This window comes from Suncus etruscus, chromosome 2, assembly GCF_024139225.1.
Source record: "Suncus etruscus isolate mSunEtr1 chromosome 2, mSunEtr1.pri.cur, whole genome shotgun sequence".
Classification (NCBI taxonomy): domain Eukaryota; kingdom Metazoa; phylum Chordata; class Mammalia; order Eulipotyphla; family Soricidae; genus Suncus; species Suncus etruscus.
The window spans coordinates 101,684,224-101,697,557 of record NC_064849.1 but is presented as its reverse complement, the minus strand read 5'-3'; the positions used below and the strand labels follow the sequence as shown (position 1 = coordinate 101,697,557).

At 41.9% G+C, this 13,334-nt stretch overlaps 1 protein-coding gene across 1 annotated transcript in view; it reads left to right on the top strand.

Moving 5' to 3' along the window:
- The window catches only part of LIFR (LIF receptor subunit alpha), a 55,246-nt gene extending 42,704 nt beyond the window's left edge, over positions 1 to 12,542 (top strand). The window contains exons 15-19 of the mRNA XM_049767674.1: positions 1,554 to 1,721; positions 7,531 to 7,692; positions 8,535 to 8,628; positions 10,420 to 10,498; positions 11,070 to 12,542. Of these exons, the coding sequence (XP_049623631.1) occupies positions 1,554 to 1,721; positions 7,531 to 7,692; positions 8,535 to 8,628; positions 10,420 to 10,498; positions 11,070 to 11,693 (1,127 nt within the window). The 3' untranslated portion in view covers positions 11,694 to 12,542. The remainder of the gene's footprint in view (positions 1 to 1,553; positions 1,722 to 7,530; positions 7,693 to 8,534; positions 8,629 to 10,419; positions 10,499 to 11,069) is intronic.
- Positions 12,543 to 13,334: the final 792 nt, after the last annotated feature.

Genomic DNA, 13,334 nt, shown 5'->3' with positions numbered 1-13,334 from the left:
CAGAAAATCATGTTGGTCATAAAAACAGTGGGTCTATAATTAGCGTATTGTCTTCTTCCCTGCTCTCTTTTTAGAAGGAGAAAAAAAAAGCCCATCTTCCTTCATGGAAAAAGGCCTGATAGATATAGGACAGCTGCCTTAGCAGGAACTGAAACTAGACTTGCCCAGAGAGCAAGCTTCCCTGCAGCAGCACCTGTGCAGAGAATTCAAGGCCAGAGGGCTTAGCCTGTCCCTGTGCCACAAGTGTAGTGCACAACGCAGTGAGGCTCTGCAGTCCAGTGGGCCCTTACAGCTCCATCAGCGCATTATAAGGCCTCCTGGGAGACCCAGGGGTCACCACCTGGATAAGATGATCTCAGACTGCCATGTGAGAGCTTGGAATCCTTGTTCCTTGTATATCAAAAGTTTAAGCATTCACTCTATGATTAAAAGTCAGCTAACCTGGGTTCAGTCTCCAGCATTCCTGAGCAATCAACAGAGCACTACCTGATTCTGTGCTCACCACACTGAGCATAGAGCCAGGAGTCATCATGTGTATCACTGGGTGCAGTCCATATACAAGTCAGCCTTGGCATGGGTCCTGGGCTGCCTCCCTGTGCTCAAGCACCGGTCCCTTCCCTGCTCATCCACAGGTCGTTTTGAGTTCTGGCCTCTCACAAATTCTGTCGTTGAGAGCTGAAGATCTTAGGTGCCTGTGACCAGGAGGTCTCGGAGACCCTTTCAGCCTTTTACCACAGAGGAAGGACACTGGGGAAGGGGCTCATGTGAGCTTGGAAGCAGACCCAACCAGGATAACTAACTACTTGGTTCTAGGGTTTATTTTGTTTGTTTGTTTGTTTGTTTTTTGTTTTGGGGTCACAGCCTGTGACACTCAGAGAATACTCCTGGCTCTTCTCTCAGAAATCACTCCTGACAGACCCGGGACCATATGGGATGCCGGGAATCAAACCGGGGTCCATCCTGTGCTGGCCTCATGCAAGGCAAACACCCTACTGCTGTGCTATCATTCCAACCCCTTGACTACTCAATTCTGACTCCTGATACCCAAAATGATGAGAAAGAAACTTCCTGCCAATTTAAAGTTAAAACAGCACATCAGAGATAACTCAGTGGGTTAGTTCACATGCTTAGCTTGTGAGAAGCCTTATTTGATGCCTGGTACCACTGAATAAAATAAATAATAGTAATAACATAGAAGCTGAAAAATATTTTAATGAGGCATGCAATTATCAGTTAATATTTTGTGTTAAATAAGATATATTAAGTGAAGCCTTAGGTTCAATCCTCAGCACCACAAAAATAAATAAACATGGAAGATAAAAATATTCAAATCTTAGAAGTTTTTTGTTTAAGCTGTTTGGTCTAAAAAGTCTAAGGTCTGTCTTTGTTAGTATATAAGCCTCACAACACAAGTATTGGTTTATAAATCCCTGAAGATTTAAATGGAAATTCCAATCCTGTGTTTAACACTTGAGGCTGAAAAGCTCATTAAAGACTGTCTTATTCTTTATTCATAAACCACCCTGCATCTCTTGATATCTTCTCTTTTACAGCTCCGATTGTTGCACCAAATTTTATTGTTGAGGATACATCAGCAGATTCAATACTAGTAAGATGGGAGGATGTTCCTGTGGAAGAACTTAGAGGATTTTTAAGAGGATATTTATTTTACTTTGAAAAAGGAGAAAAAGACACATCAAAGTTGGGGGGTTTGGATTTGGGTAAGTAAATAATTAGAGTAAACATAACATCCCATAGATGTTCCTCATTAACTACAGACAAAAGAGAAAAGAAGAAAAGAAAAAAGAACAGACTGCTAAGTGGTTTAGTTCTGTTTTCTAAAGCTTTCTTAAAAATGGAGAAATCCAAATACAGTCATTTTATGGATATGAGAAGTTTAATAATTTAGTAGATGATAAATGACAGACAGGTGTGGTCTGTTCAGAAATCATTTATTTTGAATTCTTTGGTTATAAGCTTCATAGAACAGAGATCATTTTTTTTTCTTTTCATGAAGATAAAAATATCTTGCCTATCACTTTCCCTCCTTTTTGCACTCAGTTCTTGTCCAGAGTGATCATTCCCAATTATCATTGTCATAATGGTCTCTTCTCTAGGGACCATTTTTTTTACATAGCCCATGTTAACATCTTATGATGGTTTTTAAAAAGAAAAGAAAGAAAGAAAGAAAAAATAAAAGACTTATTCTACTTCAAATGAGAGAGGGAAGCTCAGAACCCCAGGGAGAAGCTTTGGATACTGCGATGTTCTGGCCAAGCTTTCCATGCTTTTAGCCAGTGAAAATGGGGTCCTCTGAGCTGGAGACTGAATAGACATCTGTGAGATTGCATTTATCCAGGAGAGTGTCAGATGTCATCACTCTTGACAGTTGATGAGTGAATGTACAAAAGCCTCAGAGAATTCTCAACTATACAAAGACAGAAATGTTCATTTTGGCTTCTGGATTTTCCCGGGACCATACTTCTTCTGGGAGTCAGATGTTTCTTGTTCGTAGCCATGTATCACAAGATTATCATCTCTACGATTGGAGAGCTTCCATTGCCCTAATGACCACTCCTTGGAAAGAAGCCGTTTTAATTATTTAACATCTGCCTGACATGGCGAGAACAGCCAGGCTGCAGAGATGTGCTGACCAAGCACAGGTTGGGTTTCCCTCCCCACACACACACACTATCCCTCTGAGAGCAGCCACAGGAAATGTGTGCCTGCATCAGCCACTGGGCCTTGTCTGTCCAGAACTATCAGAACTGCTTCTAATAAAGGAGGCACTAAATACCAAATTCTCCAAACAACCAGAATCTGGTCATTTTTCTCTAACATTCAGAAATTTCCCATGTGAACCAGTTAAAATTCTCACATGACACCCAGTGTCAACAAAATTAGTAACAGAGAAAACAACAGTATAGAACCATAAAGACAGAGAGAACTGGAGTACTTGAGTACAGCAGAAGGGGAGGGTAGGCAGAGAGAGAGAGAGGGAGAGAGAGAGAGAGAGAGAGAGAGAGAGAGAGAGAGAGAGAGAGGGAGAGAGACAGAGAGAGAGGGAGAGAGACAGAGAGGGAGAGAGAGAGGGAGAGAGACAGAGAGAGAGAGAGAGAGAGGGAGAGAGAGACAGAGAGAGAGAACAGTAGAGCCTTGACTTTGCTCCTAGGAACTTCATGGCCCCCAGTGTAACCCTGTTGGCCTGCAAGCAACTGTGTCACATCCTGATGAGTGGCCCCGGTTTCCTCCACACACATGCTCCAACAGCATAACTGGAATGCAAATAAGAAAGAAAACAGTCTGCATTAAAAATGACAATTGAGGAAGGGAGAGATGGAGATGGAGTGTGACTGAGAGGAGCAGTAGGTGGTGAAATCCTGGTGAACTGCCAAGGATTCCATGAAGAGCACTTTGACTCATGCTACAGAAGCGGGATCGGGATAGGAGGCAGCTAGTGGGATGAATCTATGAGCACTAGGAACTGATTGAATATCTCTGTATAAGGAGTATTTGGGATTCTCAAGCCTTACACCAGCTTCAGGCAGCTTATGGGAGTGCCTTTGTCATCACCTGTAGATAGAGGTTTCTTAGGAGAAATAGAACCAGAGAGCCCTCCCCAGGGCACAGAGTAAGTGAGTGAGTTAGTAGATCGTGCCTCTCCTTCCTGACCCTTCCAGCTGATAGGAAATCTGCAGCTGGGCCTGAGACCGGAAGTGAGTTGATCTTTCTTTGGAAAACTAAATGATCTCCTAGGAAAAACATCAAAGATATTAATACTTAGGGAACTTTCCCAAGTGAAGTCACTAATCCCCATGATAAAGCATTTCCCTTGAGCCCTTGAGTGGCTCACTCTTCAACACAACTTGCAACTAGAAGAAAGGGAGAGCTGAGAGTGCCTATAACATGAAAGGAAAAAAAGCAAGTTGTTCAAGAAAATAGACTCAAATGGAGGAAAGAAATGTAAAAGAAGATTCCTTGGATAGCCAAGGAGATGTTTTCTTGGAAGGTCATTATTTTATAAAACTCAGTTATTAGGACTGATGAAGGGGGGTGTTCAATTTTTATAACTGAAACCCGACTACAAACATGTTTGTAGTCATAGTGTTTAAATAAAGATATATTTAAAAAAATATATAAAAGAGAGTTGCTATGAGACTAAGCATCCTAGTTCCTAATAGGAACTCTTGCATCCAGATTAGAATTTATAGTTGAGATTTACTTATTCCTGTTGATGAGCAATATACTAACTTCTTAGATGAAAGGTGCTGAAGTGGTAGGTTATTTTCTAAGTACTTCTAGGATGCCTCCTACAAAAACTGTCAATTAGAAGAAATGTATAATGCCATCCAGAGGAAGGCCTGGTGCAGATGAAGAGGCGGTATATCCCGGGCTTGGGCAGCCAGGAAAGGTTTCTGAAAGTCTCCAATCACCTAAATGATCAGATCCTAACAAGGTTTAATATATGCCATAGTCAGTTCTCAGTAAATTACTTATTTAAAGAACCTTATTAGAAAATAACTGGAATGAAAAATTATGATCCAAGAGACTTTTAAAGAATAAAAAATAAAAACAAACCATACATCACCCTGTCAACAGGAAACAACAACCACTTCACCTAAAGGCCTATCTCATCACCTAATGGTGAGATGAAATTAGAAGACACTCCAGCTTTGATCCGTGCAAAAACCAAGATCACTAATTACAGACGACTGACTACAACAACTGTGACTTAGCAGAACTTCTGGAACCCTAAAGAAAGACTCTAACCTAGATTTCATCCTAGGATCTGTGTAAAAACCAAGATCTCCAATTACAGAGGACTGACTTTGACAACAACTGAGCAGGACATTTTCTGGCACTATAAAGAAAGTCTTTAGGGTTCGATAATGAACTTGTCAGGAGCCTGTAATTGGTCTCATGACAGTATGCTTCAACAGTGGACACTCTGTATCTCTTAGGCCAAGGGAATTTACTTTTTCTTTCTTTCTTTCTTGTAAATTTATATTTATAGCTTCTAACATGGGCTCTTGCCCACTTTCTTTTTCTGTTGTTGTTTTATTTTTTTAACAGAACTATAGAACATGAATCATCTTGTTCTGCATCATATTTCTATGTCTTCCTACAAATTGAGAAAAGAAAAAGTGGATGGTACAAGGGGCAAAGCAGTTTCATGAGCATTGAGTGGAAATAAAAATGATCAGACCTAAATACCCAACTCAGAGTCAACGACAGTAGAATCAAGAGATCCAAACTACAAGCTATACACAAAAAGGACCTGTTACACTAGCAGTCCAGGGGTCTAAGGGGGAAGGTATGGGGTGCATGCTGGAACAGTGGTGAAGGAGGTTAACACTAGTGGTGGGAATTGCCCTAATTCACTGTCACTGTGTACCTTAAATTTAACTGTGAAAAACTTGTAATTAAAAATAATAAATAAAGCAAATTATAAAGAGATGAAGAGATTAAAAAATCAAATAGAAGACAAGAGTAAATGTAAAACAGAGAAAGTTTTTCCCAATTTAGAGACTAATGAGAAAACTTGGTTCAGGAATGACAAGGTAGATCATGAGTCAGAAGACCTACACTTTTGGTCATGCTTTAATTAGGAGTGGCCCCAAAACCAAAAGCATAAAATACTATCAGAAGGGCTGGAGCAATAGTTCAACATATGGCTAACTTGGGGATAATCCTGGACACCATAGAGAGTCTCCCAACATCTCCAAGAATGACTCCAGAGCCTAGAATCAGTGCTTTAAGCACTGCTATGTATTGCCCCCATCCCCTGCAAAAAAACAAAAAACAAAACAAAACAAAAAATAAAAAGAAAACAGAAAACCATCAAGAAGGATTCATCAAAGTCAGGAAGGCAATCAGGCCAGGAATTCCTGGGTGGCAGCACCCCTCTTAGAAAACCCTAGAAAAGGAGGTTCTTGAAGGGAAGTGAGCTAATGTGGAGGGGAGGGGATGACCCTGGAATTTTCATGTGGGACCACATGAAACATTGTGTTGAATATTAAGTGGGGGGTGTGGGAAAGTTTAGGAATTGGCCCATCAAGCAAATGAGGAGAAAATGCAGTCATAACAACAGGAAACAAGAAAGGGAGCATCTGCCTTAGCATTAATCCATATTTATACGATCTCAAAAGCATAAACAATTCACTGAATATACTGGTGTCACAGTATGAATTGGGGGGAGGGGTAGTGGTTTTCCTGGATAATGATCACACAACAGGGACCTTGAATATATGATATCTAAGATTGAGAGAAATTAAGCACTGCCAATCTAAGTTTATTTTGAGTTATGAAAGCAGATGCTCCAAGAAATGCTTTTCACAGGGTTGTAGGTAAGAGGAGGTGCTGGTCAAACTTGTCAGGTTTGTTGTTGTTGTTGTTGTTTTTGGTTTTGGGGCCACACCCAGAGTGTGAAATATTTTTGGTAAAATATTTTTTGCGGGGAGCACACCCGGTGATGCTCGGGTTATTCCTGGCTATGTGCTCAGAAATCGCCCCTGGCTTGGGGGGCCATATGGGATGCCAGGGGATTGAACTGCTGTCCATCCTAGGTTAGTGCTTGCAAATCAAATGCCCTACCGCCTGTGCCACCGCTCCAGCTCCCTTTTGGTGAAAATATTTTAAGTAATAGTTTTAACAGGATTTTATGCTTTTGAAGTAATTCAAAGACATCCCTGAACCAGAGAAGGCTGAGTGCATGTTTTGCTTACAGTCACCTAGGTTTGATAATCACTACATAGTTCCCCATTAGTCTTGAGTGTCCCCTCCAGGCACTGAGCAAGGAGTAATCCCTGAGCACCACTGAATATGATCTAACTAGTACCAAACTGTTTGCCTTATTTGAAAAGTCATAAACTCAGCCACTTTGGCTTGGAGTAGTGAGTCTCTTTGCTTGCAAACTTGTTCCTCGAAGTCCTACTCAACTCATAAGGAGGAGGATCAGTCCCAGTGACAGCATCTCCTTCTCCATGGGAATGCAGGACTTTTCATGTTCTTAATGCAAGAAAGAGATGGTACTTGTGGTGATAGTCTTCTGTAGGCACAGCAATTCTAGTTTACAAAAACCATGTTTTCATATCATGGTACCCTGGATTCATAGTTATTTCAAACTCAGTTATTATAAATAATGAGTTTGGCTGCCAGGGATATAGCTCAGTTGTTGTGTGTGCCTCACATGTGTGTTACCAGAGATTTCAGCCCCAAGACCTACCATATGCATTCTCACACGTTTGTGTGCATACCCAGTTTGCTCACCCAGAGCCCATTGCTGCCAGCTACAGAGATGCAGCTTAAACCTGATTAGCTGGTCCCTGGGCCTCCCCACTGCAAAGGGATAGCAGCCTGACTCACTGATAAGGGAGATGGGTGTGCTTAGAAATCAGGGATGTTTTGTGTATGTGTTTAAAATGATGTTGAAATCTCTTCTTTTCTTTAGTGTGTTTAGAAACCCTCAGTGTTTGAATGTGTCTAAAATGATGTAGAAATCAGTGATTCTTTTCTTCTCTTTCTAAACAGCTCATTCTGGCATAAAGGTTAAGAATATTACTGATGTATCCCAGAAGACACTGAGAATTGCTGATTTGCAGGGTAAAACAAGTTACCATCTGGTCCTACGAGCCTACACTGATGGTGGATTGGGTCCAGAGAGGAGCATGTTTGTGGTGACAAAGGAAAATTGTGAGTCAGATATGCCATGGGAATGTTTTCTTTCTTTTTTTTTTATTTTTGTTTATTTTGTTTATTTTTGTTTTGTTTTCTTTCTTAAATGCACCAGGTGCTATTTAGGGATGTTTATGTAAACAGCCATTTTGAAATTTCACATCATATTGCAGAGTTTGTGATGGCTTTGAAGACAGTACTCACAAGGTCATGAGTGCCTTTGTATTTAGCTGGGGCTAATTTGAAGCCATTTCCCAGCTGAGTACCTAAGATGTAATAGCTCGAAACCTCTGAAGTTCGAAGTTCTCATTTGTGTTGAGGGTCTATCGTGGTTTTATCCAAATTATTCCTGTGAAATGACCGAGAAGTTTCTGAAGCACAGTGCTTCAGAATGGAGAGGGAAATCGAAGACAGAGTGACAGTCTAACCTTGCTCCTGGCACAGTCTTTACCCAGAGTAAGGGCACACACAGCTCTTCTCTTCTAGAGTGTCAGGGGATGTGATCTCTGTGTCCGTGGCTACTGACTTTATTGGTTGTCACAAATGAGAAGTGCTACTGGTTAGCAGATTTTGAGGCTGAGAAGCACTACTGAACTTCAGTCATGCCTGAGACAGCCCCACCCCCGTCTCCTCCCAAACATGGTGCAGAAATGACTGGTAGTGCCAACCTTGAGAATGCCTGTCCTCAAGGACTGAAGTGTCAATGTAATGATTGTTGTGGTACTTTGATAATTTTGTTCCAGCAGTTTTTGATTAGGAATTCCTCCACCCCCTTTCAAGTAATGTAACTTATATCTTCAAATACAAACCTCTTGTATACTTCACACTGAAAAATTGCCTTTGCAATGTTCTCTTTTCAGCTGTGGGATTAATCATTGCCATTCTCATCCCTGTGGCTGTGGCTGTCATTGTGGGCTTGGTCACCAGTATCCTTTGCTATCGGAAACGAGAATGGTAATGGTACCTGTTCATGCTTGCTCTATTATTTGGTTTTTGAGTATGTGAACACATAGCCAAGAGGGCCGTGGGTATCATGAGGAAGTCAGAGGTGGAATCACGTCCCTGAAGTTGCTTGCCAAGGCTAGCTTCCCTGTTGGAAGTACATTTGAACCAAGCTCCATGTGTGTGTGTGTGGGGGGGGGGAGTAGCAGGCAAGGATATGCTTATCATATGCTTATGATGAGGATGCAGAAATTAAAAGGAGCTTGTTTTTCTGGAGAAAGTGAGGTCTGTGTGTCTGAGTAAACTAGAACAGTGAGAACAGCAAGTAAGGGAAGATGGAATGAGATGAGGAGAGGGGAGGGGAGGAAAGGATTGTTCAGGAGGTGAGGTGCCCTGTGAGGTAAGGCAGCATGGTAGGAGATGGTGAGGTATGTAAGCAGCAGTTTGGGAGAGGTGAAGAGATGAGAAGTTAGAAGAGGAGATTAAGGTGAAGGGAGAGGTGCAGAAATCTTGGGGTGAGTTGAGGAGGTATGTGTCAGAGAAGGTGAGGTTAGAGAAACTAGAGGTTCTATGGGTGCCAGAATGAGTCTCCTGGAGGGAACTGGGCCAAACTCAGGGCCAATGCCTGATACTATGTTTAGCCAGTTCTCACTGTTTATAATAAAAAGGAGAATGGATTTTTACTTATCCTGGCTTATCTGGTAGCCTCTAATGATAATTGTTCTCGTAGAAAAATCACCTTGAAAATGATTTCAGTTTAAAAAATTTGAAATAAGCAAATGGGTTAGATACTAGAATCTTACATTGACAGACTTATTTTTCCTTTAAAATTTAAAATTATTTTATTTTTAGCTGTTAAAAATGATACAGAGATGGTATAGGGGTAACATACCTTACTTGTGTTCCATAGCTAGCACCTTCCCTTGTGCCCTAAAAAATGCTGGGAGTGGCCCCTAAAAACCACTAAGTGTGACTCAAATCACCCACACACCCACAAAGACAAACAGTGCTGAAAAAAATCTTGTGGGTGTTTGTATTTCATTTTTGCTAGAGATTGGTAGCTCCTCTTTATGACTACAGTCTTTTAGGAGTAAGTGAGCACTGTGTTGAGCATATGAGCTGAGTATGGGCTGTGTGTCTCAAGTCTACAATGATCATATGGTTGAAGGAGTACCCGGGTCTTACTTTGGACTTGGTTTCACAATCACTCTTATACTTCTTTGCTTTTAATGTTTATAAGAAACATTGTAGCACAGCGGTAGGGCATTTGCCTTGCACACGACTGACCCAGTATGGACCTGGGTTCAAAACCCAGCATCCCAAGCTAGGAGCGATTTTTGAGCACATAGGTAGGAGTAACCCCTGAATGTCTCTGGGTGTGGCCCCAACAACCAAAAAATTTTAGTCATAGAAACAGATGAACTGTTTCTGGGTTTCAAATAGAAACCTCTCTGTGCTAAGAGGCTCTTCTGATTTTGTTGTTGTTTTGGTGGGGAGAAGGGTGGTGATTTAGGTAAACCACGTAATGCTCAGGACTAATTCCTGGCTCTGCATTCAGGGATCACTCCTGAGAGTGCTTAAAAGACAGTATGGGGTACCGAGAATCAAATTTAGGTTGGCCATGTGCAAGGCAAGCATGCTGATCACTGCACTATTGTTTCAACCCCTAGGATCTTCTTTTTTATTATTATTTTTAATTTTAGTTGTTCATCATAGTACTCACAGGAGATATTTCAGATAAGTGTGATGATCTATTAGTCTTTTTGTCATCTTATAATTATGAAATATATTCTTTGTTTAAAGGATTAAAGAAACCTTCTACCCAGATATTCCAAATCCAGAAAATTGCAAAGCACTTCAATTTCAAAAGAGTGTCTGTGAGGTAATCTTTCTTACATTAATCTTTGAAGTTCCTTCTTTCTGTCCTTTGGGGATAGTTTTAAACAGCCAGATGCTGTTTTAAGTAAAGTTCATTGATAAGCTAACAGAAAGTTAGCTGAGTTAACAGAAAGTTAACTGCTGAGTTCCAAAGTTATAGGTTATAAACTGAACTATGTCTTTGCTCCACTACTATTAATAGCACACAAATAGTAAGGTATTAGAATAGGGGTAGAGGATGAGGTAGGGGTTGGCCATTGGTGGGTAACTTGGAAGATGTGGCTTTGCTCAGATACATCATTTCTTACCTGAGAGACACAGGTGAAAATTGGGGGAGAGGGGAGCCAGAATGCAGAATGGGAGCAACTGTTAAGACTTTGAAGCTCAGCAAGGAATCAAGGTCAGAAGTGGGTAAATCCAGAGAAGGGTTGGCAAACACTGCTCTGACTTGTATGGTGAGAGCACACGGGCCATGTTTTACAAACCTGCATGGTGGAACAGTGCACATGAGTGTCCCTCTGTCCAGGGGGCACATTGCAGTGCCCTGTAATCATTATTTATACATTTGTTTCTAGGGTAACAGTGGCCTTAAAACTTTGGAAATGAATCCTTGCACCCCCAATAATGTTGAAGTTCTGGAAGCTCCATCGACAGTCCCTAAAATTGAAGATACAGAAATCATCTCACCAGTGGCTGAGCGCCCAGAAGAGAACTCTGAGGCCGAACCTGAAAACCATGTGGTCGTCTCCTACTGCCCACCGGTCATTGAGGAAGAAGTACCAACACCTGGCATGGAGGAAGCTGGCGGCACCTCACAGGTCATTTACATCGACGTCCAATCCATGTACCAGCCACAGACCAAACCTGAGGATGAGCAGGACAGTGAGGCAGCCGGGGCAGCAGGCTATAAGCCCCAGATGCACCTCCCCGTGACTTCCCTCCTAGGAGAACCCACTGCAGGCGATGACTTAGACAAAACTGCAGGATACCGGCCTCAGGCGGATGTAAATACCTGGAACTTGGTGTCTCCAGACTCTCCGAGGTCCATAGACAGCAACAGTGAGGTGGTCTCCTTCGGGAGTCCGTGCTCCATTAACTCCCGGCAGTTTTTGCTTCCTCAGAGAGATGAGGACTCTCCAAAATCTAGCGGGGGAGGGTGGTCCTTTACAAACTTTTTTCAGAACAAACCCAACGATTAACCATGTCACCTGTCCCTTCAGTCTGCCATCTCAATAAGCTCCCGTTGCTAGTGTCTGCCGCATCAGCACTGGGCCTCTTGGAGGGATTCTGTGAAGTATTTGTCCACGAGGTGGTGGCCATCACCGTGTGCAAGTTACACTCACAGTATTAATGTGCTTTTATTGTAGTCTCAGAGCCAAGGCATAGTAACTCCGAAATTCAACGACTCAGCTCAAGATTTGCAGCTATTTGTGATTTGAGCCAAAGAATTCTCACTGCGCTACCTTCCGGAAACATTTCAAGGCTAAAACTGTCAAGTCCCATGTGTGCAAAACCAATTCCACAGCAGCCGAATCCTGTTCTGTTGATGGTTTACTCATCTGCATACTTCGTGGAACTGCAAGAGGGGTTACAAGCAAGCAGGAGCAAATGTCCCAAGTAGCAGGCAGCCTTTCTCTGCCTGACATTTGTTCCATTCTGGATGAAAACCAAGCACAGATTTTGTATCTTTTCACAAATGATTCGCCTCTGTCCACAGCATTTACAAAAACAAACCTGAAGTTTAATGTAGCATCCTTCCTTTCGTTCTGTTTGATAAAGTATGCTGATTTCTGTACCTACTGTATAATGGGTAATCAAACAGTTGTCTCAGGGGTACGAGCTTGGAAAGCAAGCGTAACACTGACCAGCCCAAATTAGAACCGTGTTTTTCATGCTTGGCTAGGTTATTCTGAACCTTCCCATATTCTCTTATTAAGAGTTTCTGCTAGCTTCCTTTATGCAGTCAATTGCCTTAATCTAAAAAACTTAGATTTCTAAGACTATATCAAGAAATATTAAATTTTTTAATTGAGGGTTTTTTTTGGTCATCTAGTGTCAATTTTTTTTAGCTACTTGAGCATATTCAATATTATTCATGGCATTTAACTCCAATTATTTACTATTTGATGCGACTACTAAGCAATATATCATGGCATTTCTGACTGGCTCCCTTACCTCGGAGACCAGCCCTTTGTTCTTGGAGCAGGTTTTCCTCCTGATAGTATGTAGGTGTGGGGAGATGGGTTCCTTCCTCTTATGTGATCATCAGACTATTGATCTGGTTCTGGAATTTTAAACATAAACCTACAAAAAGAATGCTGTCAAGAGTGACTAGTGGAGGACTATTGCTGTGTAAAAAGGCCAGTGCTGGGCCTGGGTCTCCAGGCGCGACTGTGCGCAGGGTACAGCACCCGAACTTATGTGCATGGCTACCTCGGCTGCCCAATGTGACCCTAGAGTGAATGTGGTTTGGAGAAAGGCAGAGTGAAGCTCCAAACATGTTCTTCCATGTTTCTGTTCTCCCTCGTGCCTCTGATCTTGTGCTGGTGAAGTCTGAAGTACTAGAAAATTTGAACCAGTTAAGAGGATAAACCTGGTGTCTGGTTCTCTGAAGTTGTGTGGCATATTTGCATGTGATTTACCGGCGGCCCTTCATCTAGCTTGTGAGTAGTATCAGTATAAAAGCCATGTTGTGAGAAAGCCATCATGGTGTGTCAAGGGACGGTTATTATGAATAGGGATTGAAACTGACTAAATAAGATTGCTCATTTGTTTGGCTAATTGCAACTGTCCCTGGGATTCTCAAGTCCTCCTCTGTCCAAGACTTTGACTTTTCCTAT